The sequence below is a fragment of the Bos mutus genome, chromosome 28, assembly GCF_027580195.1.
Source record: "Bos mutus isolate GX-2022 chromosome 28, NWIPB_WYAK_1.1, whole genome shotgun sequence".
In the NCBI taxonomy this organism is placed as follows: domain Eukaryota; kingdom Metazoa; phylum Chordata; class Mammalia; order Artiodactyla; family Bovidae; genus Bos; species Bos mutus.
This window is the reverse complement of record NC_091644.1, coordinates 41,099,340-41,120,621: the sequence shown is the minus strand read 5'-3', so window position 1 is coordinate 41,120,621 and position 21,282 is coordinate 41,099,340. Positions and strand designations below refer to the sequence as shown.

General features: G+C 46.7%; 1 protein-coding gene across 4 annotated transcripts in view; it reads left to right on the top strand.

Moving 5' to 3' along the window:
* DISC1 (DISC1 scaffold protein) overlaps positions 1-21,282 on the top strand; it is a 430,157-nt gene that overhangs the window by 85,238 nt on the left and 323,637 nt on the right. For all 4 annotated transcript variants that reach the window (XM_070364536.1, XM_070364537.1, XM_070364538.1 and 1 more), the window contains exon 3: positions 6,208-6,277. In XM_070364536.1, coding sequence (XP_070220637.1) covers positions 6,208-6,277 — 70 coding nt within the window. The remainder of the gene's footprint in view (positions 1-6,207; positions 6,278-21,282) is intronic.

Here is a 21,282-nt window from a genome sequence, read left to right as displayed (position 1 = left end):
TTCCCGACCCAGGGATGGAACCCAGGTCTCCCACATTGTAGACAGATGCTTTACTGTCTGAGCCACCAGGGAAGTCCATTATGGATGTGAGAGTTGGACCATAAAGAAAGCTGAGCACTGAAGAATTGATGGCTTTGGACTGTGGTGTTGGAGAAGACTCTTCAGAGTCCCTTGGACTGCATGGAGATCTAACCAGTCAATCCTAAAGGAAATCAGTCCTGAATACTCGTTGGAAGGACTGATGCTGAAGCTGAAGCTCCAATACTTCAGCCCCCTGATGCAAAGAACTGACTCATTTGAAAAGACCCTGATGCTGGGAAAGATTGAGGGCAGGGGAAGAAGGGGACGACTAGAGGATAAGATGGTTGGATGGCATCTCTGACTCACTGGACATGAGTTTGAGTAAACTCTGGGTGTTGGTGATGGACAGGGAAGCCTGGCATGCTGCAGTCCATGGGGTCGCAGAGTCAAACATGACTGAGCAAGAACTGAACTGAGAAAATTGTGGTGAAAGGAAATGCTAGCTGGGGTGCAGAGGAGGGAAGTAAGTGGGAGGACCCTGAGTGCTGGGTCCCACCTGAGGTTGTGGGGCTAGAGGAAAAGGAGACAAAGGGCCTGCCTCACATGGGTAGTGTGGCTGGATAAGACATGCCCATTAGTGGCTGTGTTTCCAGCCAAGATGGACATTCAGACATATCGCAGGGCAGCAACTCAGGGTCCTACAGGGATAGTTGGATGAGGGGGTAAAGCGAGGTGGGCTCTGGCTGCAATTTTTTCTTTGACCTTTCCTGTGGTTCTTTTGCATCAACTCATGTGGTTGTGGTGATGCTATAACTTCACATGGCAATTGAGCTGGGCATTCAGCCTGTCTTCCTATCCCTACTATTTAAGACTAAGTAAGTAAGTAAGTGAAGTCGCTCAGTCGTGTCCAACTCTTTGTGACCCCAGGAACTATAGCCTACCAGGATTCTCTGTCCAGGGGATTTTCCAGGCAAGAGTACTGGAGTGGGTTGCCATTTCCTTCTCCAGGGGGTCTTCCTAAACCAGGGATCGAACCTGGGTCTCCCACATTGTAGGCAGACACTTTACCGTCTGAGCCACAAGGGAAGCCCATTTAAGATTAAGTTCCTGATAAAATATGCACTTGTCATGTGGACCAGCTCAAGGAATAAATGTGATTGATCATTCATTCATTCTGTCATTAACTTGGAAATCACGTGCCTACTGCTAAGAGTGCACCTCATGACTGGCGTGGAGGCTGTGTTGGTTGGAGTAGGTTAGTAACAGACAGCAGCGTGATATGAGAGGCTTCACATAACACAGCTGTGTTTCTAGCCTATGAGTCGTGTTCCACAGGGGTGACTGGGGGCCCTGCTCCACCCCTGAGTGCAGGGACTGGTGTGGTGTTGAGTGGTGTGGTGTGGTGTGGTGTGGTGTGGTGACCACTCAGGTCACAGTCCCTGAGACGAGGAGGAGAAGGCTGAGGGATCCACAAAAGCAATTCAGAGCACAAGCCACCTCTGTCTCCTCCACGCACACCCTGTGAAGCAGAACAAGGATGGGAGGGCAGTATAATGCCTCCATGAGCCCAGAGCAGTGAAGAACCAAATCAGGGTGAGCGCTGTCGTTTTCTACATGGATACAAAGAGGCTCTTGCACGCTAGATGCTCTAGGTTGAATGGAGTGCTCAGACACTACACCACACCCACACCACACCACATCACATGACACAACACCACATCACACACACCACACCACACCCCAACATGACTCCACAACACACCACACCACACCACACCACACCACATGACACCACCCACACCACAATACCACCACCCACACCACACCACACCACATGACACCACCCACACCATACCACACAACACCACACCACATGACACCACCCACACCACACAACACCACCCACACCACAAAAACCCTACCACACCACACCACATGACACCACACCACACCACATGACACCACACCACACAATACCCCACCATACCCCACCACACCCCACCACACCACACAACACCCCACAGCACCACACCACACCACATGACACCATACCACACAATACCCCACCACACCCCACCATACCCCACCACACCATACCACACCCCACAACACCACACACCACACCACATGATACCACACCACACCATTCACATCCCACCACACCCCACCACACCCCACCACACCCCACCACACCCACCACACCACACTACACCATACAATACCACATCATATGATACCACACCACACCACACCACACCACACCACATGACACCACACCACACAACACCACACCACATGATACCACCCACACCACAGAACACCACCCACACCACACAATACCACGCCACATCACATGACACAATACCACATCACACACACCACACCACACCACACCCCAACATGACTCCACACCACACCACACCACACGACACTACACCACATAATACCACATCACATGATACCACACCACACCACACCACATGACACCACCCACACCACACAACACCACACCACATCACATGACACAATACCACATCACACACACCACACCACACCACACCCCAACATGACTCCACACCACACCACACCACACCACACGACACTACACCACATAATACCACATCACACGATACCACACCACACCACACCACATGACACCACCCACACCACACAACACCACACCACATCACACACACCACACCACACCACACCCCAACATGACTCCACACCACACCACACCATACCACATGACACCACACCACACAATACCCCACAACACCACACCACACCCCACTACATCCCACCACACCACACCACACAACACCTCACAACACCACACCACACCACATGACACCATATCACACAACACCCCACCACACCACACCACACACACCACAAGACACCACCCATACCACACAACACCACCCACACCACACCACACCACATGACACCACACCACACCATTCACATCCCACCACACCCCACCACACCACACCACACAACACCTCACAACACCACACCACACCACACCACATGACACCATATCACACAACACCCCACCACACCACACCACACACCACACCACAAGACACCACCCACACCACACAACACCACCCACACCACACCACATGACACCACACCACACCATTCACATCCCACCACACCCCACCACACCACACCACACCATATGGCACTACACCACACTACACCACATGACACCACACCACACCACACTATACCACATGACACCACACCACACAACACTACACCACATGACACCACCCACACCATACAACACAACCCACACCACACCACAACACACCACATACACCACACACCACCACATGACACCACACCACACGACACACCACATGACACCACTCACACCACTCAACACAACCGACACCACACCACACCACATGACACCACACCACACAATACCCCACCACACCACACCACACCACACCACACCACATGACACCATACCACACCACACCCCACCAAACCCCACCATACTACACCACACCACACAACACCACACCACATGACACCACCCACACCACACAACACCACCCATACCACCAACACCACACCACACCTCTCACACCACACCACCCACACCACACCACACTACATCACACCACACCACACCACATGACACACCACACCACTCACACCACTCACACCACACCACACCACATGACATCACACCACACCACTCACATCACACCACAGCACACCACACCACACCACACCACACCATACCACATGGCACCACACCACAACACATGACACAACAATAGCTGTTGCCTGGTGTGATAGGTACTAAGAAAACTTGCAGCTCCATCCTCCTGTGGCTCACACCAAAAACTTGGCATCCTCCTGGCTTTGTCATCCCAAAGAAAGTGAAGTGAAAATGAAGTCGCTCAGTCATGTCTGACTCTTTGCGACCCAATGGACTGTAGCCTACCAGGCTCCTCCCTCCATGGGATTCTCCAGGCAAGAGTACTGGAGTGGGGTGCCATTTCCTTCTCCAGGGGATCTTCCAGACCCAGGGATTGAACCTGGGTCTCCCACATTCCAGGCAGACGCTTTAACCTCTGAGCCACCAGGGAAGCCCTTGTTATCCCAACACAAGATCTATTGGTGAAATCTGGTGGTTCTGTCTTCCACCAACTGTCTTCTGAGTATGTCCACAATCACATCACTTCTCCCCATCTTCACTGCTCCTCCTAGAATCCAGGCTACCACCATCTCCTCTCCTTCCTGGGTTATTTCCATGCCCTCCTCCCTGGCCACCTGACTTCTGCCCTTACCCACAGCTGTCAAGAGGAAACGTCAGACATATATTGAATCATGAATTCTGTTACTCAGAGTCCCCCAGTAGCTTCCCAAGCCCTCCAGAGTGAAATCAGAACTTATTTTGACCACACCCATGCAGCATGTGGGATCTTAGTTGTCTGACCAGGAATCGAACCTGTGCCCTCGACAGTGGAAGGCTAAGTCTTAACCACTGGACTGCCAGAGAAGTCCCGGAAATCAGAACTCTTAAATGTCTTCATCCTATGTGCCTCATGACCTTTCTGACCTCCTGTGCTACAGTTTCCCCCTTTAACCAAGACTCTTTAGGCATGGCTGGCTCCTGTTAACTCTACGGTGCCTGGGGAGTTGCTGCCTGCAGCCTCTGTGGCAGTTGTGCTTTCTGCTGGAACATGTGTCTCCCAGAGAGCTTCAGGGTCGGGATTCTCCAGGCAAGAGTACTGGAGTGGGTTGCCATTTCCTTCTCCAGGGGATTTTCTTGACCCAGGGATCGAACCCGTGTCTCCTGCATTGGCAAGTGGGTTCTTTACCACTGAGCCACCAGGGAAGCCCTACCACTCATATATCTTTGCTCAAATATCATCTTCTCAATGAGATATTACTTAAAACTTCAACCCAACTGTCTACCAGCCTTCCTGGCCCCCCTTACATGGTTCTGCTGTTTTCCTCTGTCCTAGCACTAATCCTTTTCTAAGGCCTTGTAAAACTTACTTATTATGTTTATTTGTGTCTTACACAAAATTGATAAGGCTAGAGGGCTAAGAATTTTGTGCTGTATCTGCGACCCCTCAAACAGGGCCTGACACTTAAGAGCGAATATTTGAAAAATGGTTCAGATCATGAGTAAGTACAAGCACAGGTGAGGCTGTCAATAGAGAGGCAGGACATCTAACGTGGACTGGAGGGGGTGATGCCTGAAAGATGTGTGGAAGGAGAGGAAGGTATAAGCTGGCAAAGGATGGCAGGAAGCTGGTTTCCAGGGAGAAAGATTAAATCCATTTATCAATGGGCCAAGAATATCCCTTCAGAAAATCCCAGAGCTTCCTGTTGAGAAGAGAAATAATGAGAAATGAATGTGTTGGTAATTCTCAGACAAGTGATGGGATCATTGAGTCTTGTTCTCATGCTCAATTGCTAAGTCATGTCTGATTCTTTGTGACCCCATGGACTGTAGCCCTTCAGTCTCCTCTGTCCATGGGATTCTCTAAGCATGAATACTGGAATGGGTTGCCATTTCCTTCTTCAAGGGATCTTCTTGACCCAGGGATCAAACCCACATCTCCTGCAGCTCCTGCATGTCAGGCAGATTCTTTACTGCTGCGCCACTAGGGAAGACCATCCTTGAGTCTACATGTGGATTAAATAAGACAGTGCCCATTTCTATAATGGAAAGATCCTTAGGACTTCTTTGATGAAGTCTTTCATTCTCAGGACAGCCTGCTGAGTTGAAGTTCATTGTTTTCTTTTCCTGGTTTCTCCTCTAATGTTGGTGTGTTTGTTTTCATAAATTTAACATGATGCTTTTGAACAGAAAACATTTGGTCAGGTCAGGAAATTTGTATTCCTTTTTATTATGCATTTTTCACACAGATAAGGGTACAGTGTGATGTTTTTGTTTAAAAATGACATTCCAACTCTTTTTTTGGTTTTATGCTCAAATTACGCTTTTTCTTTATGTAACTTTTTTTTGGAGAAATGAATGCATATGGCATTGGAAAAATGTACATTTGTGGTTCTTTTTTTAAAGGAGAATAGTGTGGTTCAGCTTCAAAATAGTTTCTAAGTGTTCTTAACTGTAACAAAATTAGTTTGTGTGAACAAGATTGTAATTCAGTTTTCATTTTTTCCCCTTTCAAACCAACATAGGTAAAATCCTTGAGATTAAAGCTTCAGAAACTTCAAGATAAAGCGATTGAAGAAGATGATTATGATAAGGGTGAGTTTTGCCTTGTTTATTGATTCTTTCTTCTCTTCCCAGAATGTGCAATTTCACTTTCCCTCCGTATTCACCTGTATCCTCCACACTGCAAATGAATTGTGTAATCTGTTCCCGGATCACCTGCACTAAGTACAGTTGACTATTTTACAGCACTGTTGTTTTCTGAGTTTCAAAGCAGTTTGGGAGGAATAATCCTTTGGGTCATAAGTATAACCTTACTGATTTTCCAGAAGCACTCTGAGTAGTTGTACAATAAGAGTTATATTAAGTCATCATCTACCTATCTAAGGTGTGATGTTGTTGTTGTTGTTTAGTTGCTAAGTTGTGTCTGACTCTTTGCAATCCCATGGACTGTAGCCCACCAGGCTCCTCTGTCCATGGGATTCTCCAGGCAAGAATACTGGAGTGGGTTGCCATTCCCTCTCCAGAGGATCTTCCTGACCCAGGGACTGAACCCACATCTCCTGCATTGGCCAGTGGATTCTTTATCACTGAGCTCAGGGAAGCTCCAATTTGTGATGTAGCTATACTTTATTCACTCATCAGGAAATATTGGTGAACACCTACCATGTGGCCAGCACTGTGGCAGGAATAGGAGAGTAAGAGAATACAGTTTCTGGCCTTGGGATGCCTGTGAGTATGAGCCCTTGTGGAGCTTTCTGACTTCACATGCTTGGGGACCAGGTGTAGGAGTTGGGATGAGTTTAAGGGATGATGCCAGACTCTGCGAGTGGGCTCAGATGTATTGAATTCCCATGTGCTGCTGCTGCTGCTAAGTCGCTTCAGTTGTGTCCGACTCTGTGCGACCCCATGGACTGCAGCCCACCAGGCTCCCCCATCCCTGGGATTCTCCAGGCAAGAACACCGGAGTGGGTTGCTATTTCCTTCTCCAATGCACGAAAGTGAAAAGTGAAAGTGAAGTTGCTCAGTCGTGTCTGACTTAGCGACCCCATGGACTGCAGCCTACCAGGCTCCTCCGTCCATGGGGTTTTCCAGGCAAGAGTACTGGAGTGGGGTGCCATTGCCTTCTCCAGAATTCCCATGTAGATGGCTTGAAATAGTCAAGCTGGAAAGAAGTCATGACATGAAGATGGAAGAGTTGGTTAGAAGCAAAAAAACAAACCCAAAGCAGAGTGAGGCACCCAAATAGGAGTCAGGCCAAAGTGGACAAGGGTATCATGGCTGCCAAGTGGACACTGGGTTGACTTCTTTGACACTGACTGTCAAAGAAAGGTTGCAGGTATAGCTGGATTGGGAAGGATCTTAAGGACGCGGGTATCAGTTGTAAGATCTGACACTCATTTCTGCTGGGTCTGGGGGATAAGAGAGGGCCTTAGAGGACTTCTTGTTCCACCAGGCACTGATGACGTTGAGAACTATGCTGGTGATAACCAAGCTTAGCACAGCAAGGATTGGCCTGGAGATATTTTAGATTTAAGGCTCCCCTGGAAGCTGGTTAGCCCTGAGGCTTGGTCTTCAACCTCATGGGGCCATATTCTGGTTTCCCAGACAGTACATCACTGACCATTAGGAACTGGTGCTACAGGAATGGGGCAAGTGACTCCCAAAAGGAGGGTGAAAATCCTATTCTAGGAAACACATGAGCAGAGCTGACGCTGTCTGGTGTCCTTGTTCACCATTGGCTTTGGGAGGAAGGAGAGGAATTTGGGGATGGAGCTCTTTAAACTCTGCCACTCCGCTTTGACAGGACATTTTGATTTCAGAATGATGCCTGGTGGAGGATGATGTAGGTGAAAGAGGAGCAGATGAGCTATTCCCAGACCCAGGTGTCCCTGGGGGCTTTTGTCAGTGGGAGACACCTAGGTTTTGAGGCTCCCACTATGGCACGGGTTTATTTTCTCTTCCAAGGGCTGTGCCTAGGTTCCTTTGACAACACAGCTCTCTCTGTAACACACAAAGCTTCAGACACAGGTGAAAAACCACACCCTCTTTTTCTGATCAAGAAAAACCTCAACTTTTCTGGATGCGGTGCTCTCAATGGGCTTCATTAAATGAAGGCCTCACTTGTTTAGTCCTTTCTCCAGATGTCTCTGAAATACCTCAGGGGAGAAGTTGAATAGGACACACCTCACAGGGAGGCTGAAAGAATAAAGGTGACTTTATTCAGTGTTTCTGCCTGTTTATGTTCCTTGTTTGTATGTCGCTGTCCACTGAAGATGTTTGGGGGTGGGCCAGCATTCTGTGCTTCCTCAAGCCCTCCAGGTGATGGAGGTGCATGCTGATGCCTGGGAAAACACGGTGCAGGACTTTCTTCTGTGGAAAATCAGGCCTGTGCTACAGTGGTGGCAGCTGAGTCTAGCCAGTGAGGCTCAGTCCATGGCCCATGCCCCTCCTGGTGAAGATGACTGGGCTCTGAGCGGTGAGTAGGATACACTGGAAGGGCAAAGAACTGGAAGAGCCACCACTGCTTATGAGCCACCACCCCAGAGTCTGATTGCCTCGAAAGATTTGAAACGGCTCTATTATCTAACGGCTTCCTTGGTTGCTCAGTGGTAGAGAATCTGCCTACAATGCAGGAGATGGGGGTTCGATCCCTGGGTCAGGAAGATGCCCTGGAGGAGGGTATGGCACCCACTCTGGTATTCTTGCCGGAGAATCCCATGGACAGATGATATTGGCAGGCTACAGTCCATGGGGTTGCAAAGAGTTGGACATGACTGAAGCCACTTAGCTTGTGTGTGTTTGTTGTGTGTGTGTGCATGTGTGTGTGGCTGTGAAGTAATTCAGTCATGTCTGACTCTTTGTGACCCCATGGACAGTAACCCACCAGGCCCCTCTGTCCATGGAATTCTCCAGGCAAGAATACTGAAGTGGGTTGCCATTTTCTTCTCCAGAGGATCTTCCTAACCCAGGGATTGAACCTGGGTCTCCCCCATTGCAGGCAGACCCTTTACCAACTGAGTCACCAGGGAAGACCATGTGTGTGTGTGTGTGTGTGTGTGTGTGTGTGTGTGTATGTGCTAAGTAGCTTCAGTTGTGTCTGACTCTTTGTCACCCTATGGGCTGCAGCCTGCCAGGCTCCTCTGTCCATGGGATTCTCCAGGCAAGAATACTGGAGTGGGTTGTCATGCCCTCCTCAAGGGGATCATCCTGACCCAGGGATGGAACCCGTTTCTTATGGTCTTCTGCATTGGCAGGTGGGCTCTTCCCTGGTGGCTCAGCTGGTAAAGAATCCGCCTGCAATGTGGGAGCCCTGGGTTTGATCTCTGGGTTGGGAAGATCCCCTGGAGAAGGGAAAGGCTACCCACTCCAGTATTCTGGCCTGGAGAATTGCATGGACTGTATAGTCCATGGAGTTGCAAGGAGTCGGACATGACTGAGTGACTTTCACTTTCACTTTTCTTTACCACTAGCGCCACCTGGGAAGCCCTTAGCACATAGCACATAGCATCTGAAATGGATCTCTGCAGGGCCCAGAGCATGGACTGGCACATAGCAGGTGATGAATAAATTGTCATAAACTATTTGCCATTCAGAAAACTAAGATCATGGCATCTGGTCCCATCACTTCATGGCAAATATATGGGGAAACAGTGGAAACAGTGATAGACTTTATTTTCTTGGGCTCCAAAGTCACTGCAGATGGTGACTGCAGCCATGAAATTAAAAGGTGCTTGCTCCTTGGAAGAAAAGTTATGACCAACCTAGACAACATATTCAAAAGCAGAAACATTACTTTGCCAACAAAGGTCCATCTAGTTAAGGTTATGGTTTTTCCAGTAGTCATGTATGGATGTGAGAGTTGGACTATAAAGAAAGCTGAGCACTGAAGAATTGATGCTTTTGAACTGTGGTGTTGGAGAAGACTCTTGAGAGTCCCTTGGACTGCAAGGAGATCCAACCAATCTATCGTAAAGGAGATCAGTCCTGAATATTCATTGGAAGGACTGATGCTGAAGCTGAAACTCCAATACTTTGGTCACCTGATGTGAAGAACTGACTCATTTGAAAAGACCCTGATGCTGGGAAAGATTGAAGGCAGGAGGAGAAGGGGATGACAGAGGATGAGATGGTTGGATGACATCACTGACTCAATGGGCATGAGTTTGAGTAAACTCTGGGAGTTGGTGATGGACAGGGAGACCTGGCGTGCTGCAGTCCATGGGGTCTGAAAAACTCAGACATGACTGAACGACTGAACTGAACTGAATTGAACTGAACTGAAACTAATTGCTGAGTAACTAGGGAAATTGAGGTGGAGAGTTTGTGATCATGAAATGTGTTGACCTAAGAGTTGAATAAATCTTCCTTTCTCATCTATGATAGTTTATCCTGAGTTGCTGCTAAGTCTGCTAAGTCGCTTCAGTCGTCTCTGACTGTGTGACCCCAGAGACGGCAGCCGACTAGGCTCCCCTGTCCCTGGGATTCTCCAGGCAAGAACACTGGAGTGGGTTGCCATTTCCTTCTCCAACACATGAAAGTGAAAAGTGAAAGTGAAGTTGCTCAGTTGTGTCCCACTCCTAGCGACCCCATGGACTGCAACCCACCAGGCTCCTCTGCCCATGGGATTTGCCAGGCAAGAGCACTGGAGTGGGGTGCCATTTATCCTGAGTTACTAATAAACATTTTCAGAGTTGTTGAGATGTCCTTGCCACTCAGTGTTTAGTCCGTGTGGACTGCCTCCTCATTCTGAGAAGAGCTGCTCTGCAGCTGTGCTCTGTCTCTGGGGAATGGGTCTGCTGATGTCCACAAGGTTTTCCAGGAGCACGTAGAGGGTGACCTTATCCCCCTTGGTTTTGTTTTGTTTTTTTGCTTTTCTCTCTTTCTTTCCAGTTTCACTTGTAAAAACAACTTTGTGTTCCAGGGAAATGAGCCATGGGCACAGAATAGAAAGCTCCGTGTTTTGTTATCTTATTAATGTGCTGACAGATTTACCTGACGGATGCCCAGTGAGGAACCTTCTCAGATCTCTAATGACATCTCTCCCTCGCTAGGGAAGGAAGGTTACTATATCCTCATATTCTTGCAGAAAGCTGGGAGGACTGAGGTGAAAAAGGTGTTGCTCTTTGGCATTTTCTAGGGGTCTCTCTCCTAGAGACTCCACGTGCTCCTTGGTTTCCTCACTTGACCGCTTGTCCCAGGTCAGCTGAGGGGCGAGGCTGAGACCTGGGAGTCCCACGGGGGAGACGCTGCCATCCAGGGACTGGGGGTGAGAGGCCCGGGTCTGCGACGTGCTGGCAGGGAGAAAAGGAGGGTGTGGGCCACGGTGTTCGACATGGTTACTATCCTAGTGGTTCCTGTGTGGATTTGTGGCCTCTAACATCCCCTGGCCACGCGTGTCCACTGGTGATGACGTCACACACGCACGAGGAGGCCGTGAGGCGGTGGTTTCAGCTTTTCAGTGACCCACATTGCTGTGCCATGGAGCAAGCTGGCTTTCCTGCTTGCCTAGACTTTCTTTCCTGGAGTGGAGAGTGGCCAGCACTGACTTCCTTTCTCTCTCCTTGTGTCTCAACCAGTAGTCACTGTGACAAAACTCTTGCACAATAAAATGTGGGGCATTCAGAGAAAGATGATCCAAGCAGAGGCCAAACGTGAAACCGTGAAAATGGCCAGCTCTTGTCTAAACTGCCACATCTTTTTTCCTGAATTCTTTCCTTAGCAAGCTTTCTCCATCCATTGTGGCTCCGTGGTGACAGTGTGCAAATCATCCAAGCTGACACCCATTTTTTCCCAGGGGCCCACTCTAAACATCTACCCATGGCTTCTGGAATCTGATGCATTCTTGTCTTGGAACTACAAATGTGACTGAGCATGGTGAAAACCCACGGGTTCCTTTTCACTGCATTTCATTTGAGTCTAGAAAGCAAAAAACAAGACTGAGTAGAATCTGCTCACTTTTATATCCATAGGACAGAAGAGTCAACGGGAGGTGGGCCCCATTCTGGCTACCCCAGAACAAAAATGTGATTCTTGGAAGCCTGTACTGTTTCATGTTCTGACTTGGAAAGAGCTACACTGAACCCCAGGGCTTCTCAAGAGATGCAGTTTTCCCTGGGTCAGGAAGATCCCCTGATGGAGGGCATGGCAGTCTACTCCAGTATTCTTGCCTGGAGAATCCCATGGACAGAGACTGGTGGGCTACAGTCCACAGGGTCACACAGAACACACGACTGAAGCAACTTAGCATGCACCCTGAACCCCAATGTGAATGTGGGTGCAGCTTCTGTCTGCAGCCCCCTGCCCACACCCTTGCCTCCTCTCCCTGCATCCCAGTCTGGAAACAGCATCCTTCTGACCCATTATGCAGAGGGCTTGCCCCCTGTGGCCCTTGAGTGTCTCCCCTGGTCCTGGGATAGTGAGGCTTCCATTAAAAAGCACAAAAACAGAAGCTCAAATCTCAAGTAGGTGTTACTCGACTGACTGCATCCTTGTGTGCTTTGAGCTCAGTTGCTCAGTTGTCTCCAACTCTTTGTGACCCCATGCTGGCCAAGCTCCTCTGTCCATGGAACTTTTTAGGCATGAACACTGGAGCAGGATGCCATTTCCTGCTTCAAGGAATCTTCCTGATCAAGGGACTGAACCCACATCTCTTACGTCTCATGTATTGACAGGCGGATTCTTTATGGCTGAGCCATCAGGAGACTGCATCCTTTGCACTCATGAAAAATGCCAGCGCATGAACCAGCCAAGTCACCATCAGCTGGGATCCTGGCCAGTTCCCAGGAGGCACTGTCACCACCCCCTTTCTTGGACGAGGCCCTGGGTGCTGCTCAGAGAGGACATGTATGTGACCTGGCAGGATCCAGAGCATCTTGCATCCCAATGTGGAAAACAGCTTTGTAGCGGTTGTGGGGGACAAAACCCAGCTAGGAAGGTTGTGGATTCTGGCAACTCATGTATATGACCACTGGGGGAGGAGCAAATGAGGGCTTCTTGCTGGGGATGCATCAGGAAAATGGTCCATGATCTTATCTAGAAACATTAGGCTGTTAGGAAATGAGCATTGATTCAGTATTAATCTTCAGCATCATTCTCACAAGAGTGGAAGCTCCTGTGTCTGCCTCCTATTTTAGGTAAAAACTGAAAAAGTGGGAGATAAGTGATACATATAGACAAATGCTGCAGAAAAAGAATATGTGTAAAATGCCATTTACTTCCCTTGATTACATTGTCTCAGGTTCTGTTCCTGTTTATAGGAGAGTTTCTGATTCTGTGAACTAAGGGCAGAGATCTCAGCTGATGGCGGCTTTCAGCATCACTGTTTGTGTTTGCAGGTTTGTGTGCTGGCTTTTTTCAGTGTGCCTAGGGCACACTCAGCTATGTAACACCTACTTGGGATTGGAGCTTTGTGCACAGACCTGGAGGGTTTGTCTGCATGGGATATGCATCCCTTTCATTTGTAGCAGATTAAAACATATATTTCAGCATGATACCTTTTCTCCCCCGTGTTCCAGCTGGGTGTCTTGGTGTTAAGTGTGGAATATTAACCCCTGCCCCCACCGTCACTCTGGGGGTAGAAGCTCAGGGGAGTGAATGTCCCTCTTTGTGGCCACGTCACGGCTTCCCAGGTGGCTTCTGCTTTGCTTCGCTGATTGTGAGGAAATTGGTCTGCCCTTCAAGGACCACATGAGGTGTGGTCACAGCCATTACTCATGATGGAACCTGATAGCTCCCAGTTTTTATATGCTTCTGAGAATAAAACACCAAGACAAACAAAAAAATCTTTTTTTCCCCCAGCTCTTCTCCCTGATTAGTTGGAACTTGGTCACACTTTCCTACCCGCTGAACTGCAGCACTTTTTATTTTATATTTTGGGTCAGTAGGTCTTAAAAAAAATAATTTATTTATTGTAATTGAAGGATAATTACTTTACAATATTGTGATAGTTTTTGCCATACATTGACCTGAATCAGCCAGGGTGCACATGTGTCCCCCCATCCTGAACCCCCCTCGCACCTCCCTCCCCACCCCATCCCTCTAGGTTGTCCCAGAGCACTGACTGTGAGTGCCTGGCTTCATCCATCAAACTTGCACTGGTCATATGTTTTACATGTGATAATATGCATGTTTCAATGCTGTTCTCTCAAAACATCCCACCCTTGCCTTCTCCCACATAGTCAGTCCAAAAGTCTGTTCTTTACATCTGTGTCTCTTTTGCTGCCCTGCATGTAGGATCGTCATTACCATCTTTCTAAATTCTCTATATGTGTAATATAGAGTATTAGTGTTTCTCTTTCTGACTTACTTCACTCTGTATAATAGGCTCCGGTTTCATCCACCTCTTTAGAACTGACTGAAATGTGTCCCTTTTTATAGCCGAGTAATATTCCTTTGTGTATATGTACCACAGCTTGCTTATCCATTAAGCTGCTGATGGATATCTAGATTGCTTCCATGTCCTGGCAATTGTAAATAGTGCAGCACTTTTTAAACTGCTATTAGTAGGTGGTTGTGTAGTAACAGTAACAGTAAGCATGTCTTGATTTCTTTGTGTATCTGCCTGAGACTCACTCCCCTGGATAGGCATTCCAGACTTTAGAAATGTCAACAACTTTACCTTCTCAAGTGAAATAGAAATTTCAATTGTTTTCAAGGGGCATTTACCCTCTGTCTGCAGACTGAGACATAGCAAACACACCTAGAAGGGATGTGTCTGTGACCAGGGGCAAAAGCTGGAACAGGACTGAATCTTCCCACTACAATCATTTCAGGTCCAACCTATCTCTGTTTTAAGCACAAATGGTTGACTCTCCTTTAATAGAAGGAATGTGCTAATCACTCAGGCTGCTATAGCAAAGCACTACAAGAATGGGTGGCTTAAACGAGACATTGATTTCTTGTAGTTGGAGGCTGGAAGTCCAAGATCAAGGCATCAGCAGGGTTGGTTGTTTCTGAGAGTGCTCCTTGGTGTGTAGACGCTGTCTTCTGCCTGGGTCCTCACATGGCCTTCTGTCTGTGTGTGTCTGTGTCCTAATCTTTCTCTTCTAAGGACGCCAGTCTTGTTGGATTAAGGTGCACCCTAAGGACTTCATTTTATGTAAGAACTCCTTAAAGACTCTGTCTCTAAATGCAGCCACATTCTGAAGTCTTGGAGGATAGGATTTGGGAAGCACAATTAAACCCATAATGAGAGGCCTAATGGACTCAGAGCAGAGCTGAGTACTAAACACATCCAGGCATTTGCACAAACGTGGATACTTGTTTGACCATTCTGTGGTCATATGTAGACATTTGATAGAAAAGTTAAAAAAAAAAAAGGCAAACTTTTGTGACTTTGAGTAAATGGGTTGACTAGTCCTTTGCCTGTCCACAAATGAACCTGGCTGTCACTGGCATTTTGTTTTGTCCGAAATGCCACAGTTAGGGGCAGAGCCTGGGTCTTAAGCTAGTACGTCATACCGTACCTTGCTGTTTCATATGAACAGCTATTTAAGGAATATTTGTCAGGTTTACCAGGCTGTGGTAAACCAACACACGTGTGAGACGTGACCTCCCCTCAGGGAATGTTTTCTCTGAGCTTATTTGAGGTAAGCAATAATTATACAAGTAGGTAAAATTTCAGTTAACATTAGAATTGATTTTTTTTTTTTTTTTGCATGAGAACCGTCTACTTTCAAGAAGAAGAGAACCAACTTAACCTAGTGCTAGAAGAAAAGAGGACTTACTGATGGGTGTCTGGGATCAGGGGATCGAGGGGGTCAGAACCCTCACTTTTCTGTCTGTGGGTTGACTTGTTCTCTCAAACCACTCGTTTCACCTGGTTGCTATTGCGGTAGGCTGAAACATGGATGGCTCTAAAATAACGCGTGCGTGCATGCTTGGCCATGCATTCTTTAGCAACCCCACGGACCTTTTGCAACCCTGCCAGGCTCCTCTGTCCATGGAAGTTTCCAGGCAAGAATACTGGAATGGGTTGCTAGTTCCTCCTCCAGGGTATCTTCCCAACCCAGGGAGCGAACCCACATCTCCTATGTCTCCTGCATTGGCAGGCAGGTTCTTTACCACTGAGACATCTGGGAAGCCGTCCTGTAAAAGGGAGGCACATCTTACTCCCTGGAATTTGTACACTTAACAGTGGTTAAAATGGTACATTTTGTTATATATATATGCATTCATGCTATCTATATATATATATGGCTTCCCTGGTGGCTCAAAGGTTAAAGCGTCTGCCTGGAATGTGGGAGACCGGGTTTGATCCCTGGGTCAGGAAGATCCCTGGAGAAGGAAATGGCAACCCACTCCAGTATTCTTGCCTGAAGAATCTCATGGAGGGAGGAGCCTGGTAGGCTACAGTCCATGGGGTCGCAAAGAGTTGGACACGATTGAGTGACTTCACTTTCACTTTCATGCGTTCATGCTAAGTGGCTTCAGCTCTGTCCAACTCTGTGATCCTATGGACTATAGCCTGCCAGGCTCTATCTGTCCATGAAATTCTCCAGGCAAGAATACTGTAGTGGGTTGCCATACCTTCTACGATTTAAAAAAGTAATGTAATGTACCAAAACTGGTTGAATTGTACACTTGAAATAGGTGAATTGTATGGTATGTAGATCACACTCAATAAAACTGCTTAAGAAAAATGGTGACAACACTTACATTGCTCATGAACCTACAGCTGGTCAGGGCAAAATGGGTGGAGCTCATGTCTGCTCTGGGCATTCACTGGGCAGTTTGAAGGCTGGAGGTGGAGACCATGCTCAGTCATGTGTCTGGTGGTTGGTGCTGTCTGCTGGCGCCTGACTGGGGCCATGGCTGGAGCACTTATCTGTAGTCTTTGCTTCCTCATATGGTGATGGTATCCTGAGGGAGAGATATAGGCAAAAACAATCAATTATTAAGGATTAACCTTGGAAATCAGGTAGTGGTACTACTGCTACTACTGCTGCATTCTATTCCTTAAAAGTAGATCACCAAGTGTGACCCCCTACTCAAGCACAGAGTCATTAGACTCCATCTGTTGATGGGAGGAGAGTCTAAAGAATTTACAGGCATCTTGTTAAACCACAACAGACTGTCCTCTCTTCTCAGATGCTTTCACATTCTCTCCATGTGCAAAACATACTCATTCCCTCTCAAGACCCCTTAAAGCTCTCGTATGTTAAGGCATCAGGCTCAGACTTGATGTCCCCATTTCCACTAACTCAGATGCAGGTGCTGAGGAGGCTCCTCAGGGGTGATTTCTTGAACACAGCTTCTGGGTTACAGTTTCTCTGGATGATCTGAACACCTGTGCACTAATGAGATAGGCTGTTGGTTGGTTTTTGTCGCTAAGTCATGTCTGACTCTTGCGACCCCATGGACTGTTGCCTACCAGCCTTCTCTGCCCATGGGATTTTCCCGGCAAGAATCCTGGAGTGAGTTGCCATTTCCTTCTCCAGGGGGTCTTCCCAACCCACGAATCGAACCTGAGTCTCCTGTGTTGCAGGCAGATTCTTTACCAACTGAGCTATGAGGGAATCAACCCCTACAAACCCAACCTATGATGGTGGGATGGATAGGGTAACTGCTAAAGATACTTGTTCAAAAGGGGTAAGTGGGAGGCTTGCAGCAGCCACTGGTGCTGAGCAATTCTGAAATCCACCTGTTGTCTGTTCCTTGATTAAGATTTAGCCCTACTGCCTAGAAATTATTTTCTACATCTCTGACCTCTGGACTCTTGGTTCTACACTCTGAATCATGCTTCCTTTTCCATAAGAAGTAGTCTGAGGGTGTAGCCTGCTTCCCACTCATACACGTTTGGGGGTCCAAATGCCTTTTTTTCATTTTGTACTTTCTCTTTAATTTTTCAACTTGGCATAATTCTTTTTAAAATGTTTTGGGTTTTATATGAATTCATTTATAATCTGCTCCATCAGACAAAAGCTATATCCACAAGTCTCTTCAAGAGAAGCCTCTTTTCTCAGGCTTCCTGTAAGGCTTGGAGGGGCAGGGGTTAACACTTTTCAGAGTCTGAAGGGGCTGTTCGACTGTTTGAAAGAGTCGGTGATGAGCCTTAAATCTCTCTGGGAAAGATTTTTAAGAAAAGGGCTTCACAGTATATAGCCTTGGCCTCATCTTTTGACCATATTTTCCTGACAGCACTCTGAATTTGATTCTTTGCCTGGAAGCTGTTTCTTAATCTTAGCATCATTTGTTATCTGGAGAAGCTAGGAATAAGAAATAATTTGAATTTCAAGCCCTATTCATCCTGGTTCCTTTATAGTGACAGTTATTTCTTTGACTTATTCTCTTTTCTTTCATTATACTATGGGGATAGAGAAGCAATTCAGGTAGTCCCTTGGAAGTTTGACTTCAAAATCTAGAAGTTGAGAGTTTTTAAATAAGAATGTTGCTAAACAGCCTTCCAGCTTCCAGTAACATTTTTATTTCTTTACTTCTTTACTTACCAATAGCCTCTTCAAGATCAATCATACTTCTCTTCAGGGCTGTTCCAACTTCCATGCAGCTCCGCAGCCCCAGATCTATGACCGCGTGTTTGATTCTTTGTTATGGCAGCACCAATGTGGCACCAAAATCTGTTCCCGGTTACCTGCTGCTATGTAACAAACAACTCCAAGTTTAGTGGCTTACCAAAATAACAACAGTCATTATGCTAAAAAATTCTATAACTTGGGGAAATCTCAGTAGAGAGAGCTCTTCTTCGCTCCATTTGACATTAACTGGGACACATGGTCATGCTGGATTTGACATTGGGCAGTGGTGCTGGCTGTACACTGGGTCTCAGCAGGGTCTTCAGGGTCTCAGGGTCTCAGCAGGGTCTGCAGCTCATGGGGCTGCTTCAATTACTCACAATGTGGTGTTTAATGTAGGGGGAGAGAGAAGGGGCGGTGGAAGAGAGGGAGAAAGGAAGCTGAAGGGAGTTCTATCATCTTTAAAAAAATGTTTAAATTGAAGTATAGTTGATTTTCAATGCTGTGTTACTTTGCTGCATACAGCAAAGTGATTCAGTTATATATATTTATATATATTCTTTTTCAGGTTATTTTCCATTTTAGGTTATTGTAAGACATTAAGTACAGTTCCCTATGCTGTGCACTAGATCATTCTTGTTTATTTTATATGTAGTAGTGTGCATCTATTAATCCCAAACTCCTAATTTATCCCTCACCCCACATTTCCCCTTTGGTAACTGTAAGATTGGTTTTTTTTTTTTTTATGTCTGGAAGTCTATCTCTGTTTTGTAAATAAGTTCATTTACAATGAGGTATCACTTCACACTGGTCAGAATGGCCATCACCAAAATGTCTATGAATAATAAGCACTGGGGAAGGTGTGAAAAAAAAGGAACCTCCCTTCTTGGCTCCAGTATGAAAGCTTTCACAGAGAGCTTGAGTCAGGTGACGACTTCTGGGGGACCAATCGCTGCAGCTAAAGGTACGGCAGGTAGAAAAGTGTGTTTACTTGTGTCTGTGATGAGGTGAGATTGTCTGTTGTGGGAAGAATGACTGATAAATAATCAGCCAGGACTTACTGTACAGCACAGGGAGCTCTACTCAACACTCTGTAATAACCTAAGTCGGAAAAGAATCTAAAAAAGAATGGGTCCATGTATATGTATAAGTGAGTCACTTGGCTGTCTAGCAGGAACTAACACAACATTGTAAATCAACTGTACTCCAATGTAAAAGAAAAATTAAAAAAAGAACGAGAGCAACGTGTGAATTTCAAAATGACGGATGTTAACAACATTCAAGAAGATTAGGATGAAAACACTCTCCAGAGTCCATTCATTTAGGTGTCCGAGCACCGCCGCATGGTGGGGAGTGTGGTGGATTACACAGTCCCTCCCCAAACCTGCTCTCACAGATTGGATGGAAAAGTGCCTCTTATTAGAGATTTTCCAGAGACTCTTGTCCTAGTCCTCCAAAGGAAGCAAGGTAATCTTTGATTTGTCTCTGACTGTGGTAGCGTCTCGGGCGGCTTTGTGAGTTTATCTCATAAAGTCAGTCCATCAGCACGTTATTGTCTACATGTATATATAGTGTGGTGCTGATTGGCCCCACATCTCCTGTCACTGAATTGAAGGATGGCTGAAATCAATTGGCAGAATCAACTCTTCTATTTCTACATGGAGTGACAATTAGAAATAATTTACTCTGTTCAACCTGGGGGAGTCTGTAGTTAAAAACACCTCCGGGCTGTGAAAAGTTCGCCCAGTGTTTATTTACATATTTAGTTTTAATTCTGTATATTTTCAGTTGAGGTGTGATTTACCTACAAGGAGCTGTGAAGTGTTTAGTAAGCAGCTCAGCATGCAGAGTGCACACCCCAGGATTGGGTGAGGCGACCTCGGGTCAGTGTGACACTGCCCTTTCATACTGTCACCTGTCCTTGAGCACCAGTTCACTCCTGGATAAACTGGGGATAATAATCCCTGTGCTGCTGTGTGGCTGGAAGGTTAACTGTGATAATGGTATGTGTGAGGTGCGTGGTGCACAGATATTGATGGATTGCTTGTTCTCCTTTCTCTGCCCGCTCCTCACTCTCATCCCACATCCCTGGGTACCACAGGTTAGAAAATGCAGTCCAGAGTGGGGCTGCTTCTGAATCATCTCTTTGCCAGCAGTTAGCATCAGTAGCAGGCAGAAAATAAGATAGAATCGTTTGGCTTCTTATTTTGTATTTGGCAATAAGCAGCTTATTTGCACATAACCTGATTTCTTTCAAGCTGCAAAATTTCAGAAATGAGGTAAAGCAATATATACTAAAACATGCAGATTATAATGAGGCATTTAGAGTCTGACTGCTCTTCACATTTTCCTGGCAAACTACTTTTCTTCTCTGCGGTCTAAATTTCATGACCTTGAGTTTCTTGTTCTCTGCCTCATTCTCTGTTGCATGACTTTGGATGACATTGATAAAATGAAGTTGAAAGACTGCTTGGGCTTGAAAGAATTGGTTTCCCTGGTTTCGAGGGTAGTTGGAAAAAACATGAAAAAGGAAGAAAATGAGACATAAATGGAGGGCTAAAGACAAGGACAAAGAAGAGATTGACGAGAGATTGGTCCTCTGTTCTGGTCATTTTTCTGTGGGTCTCT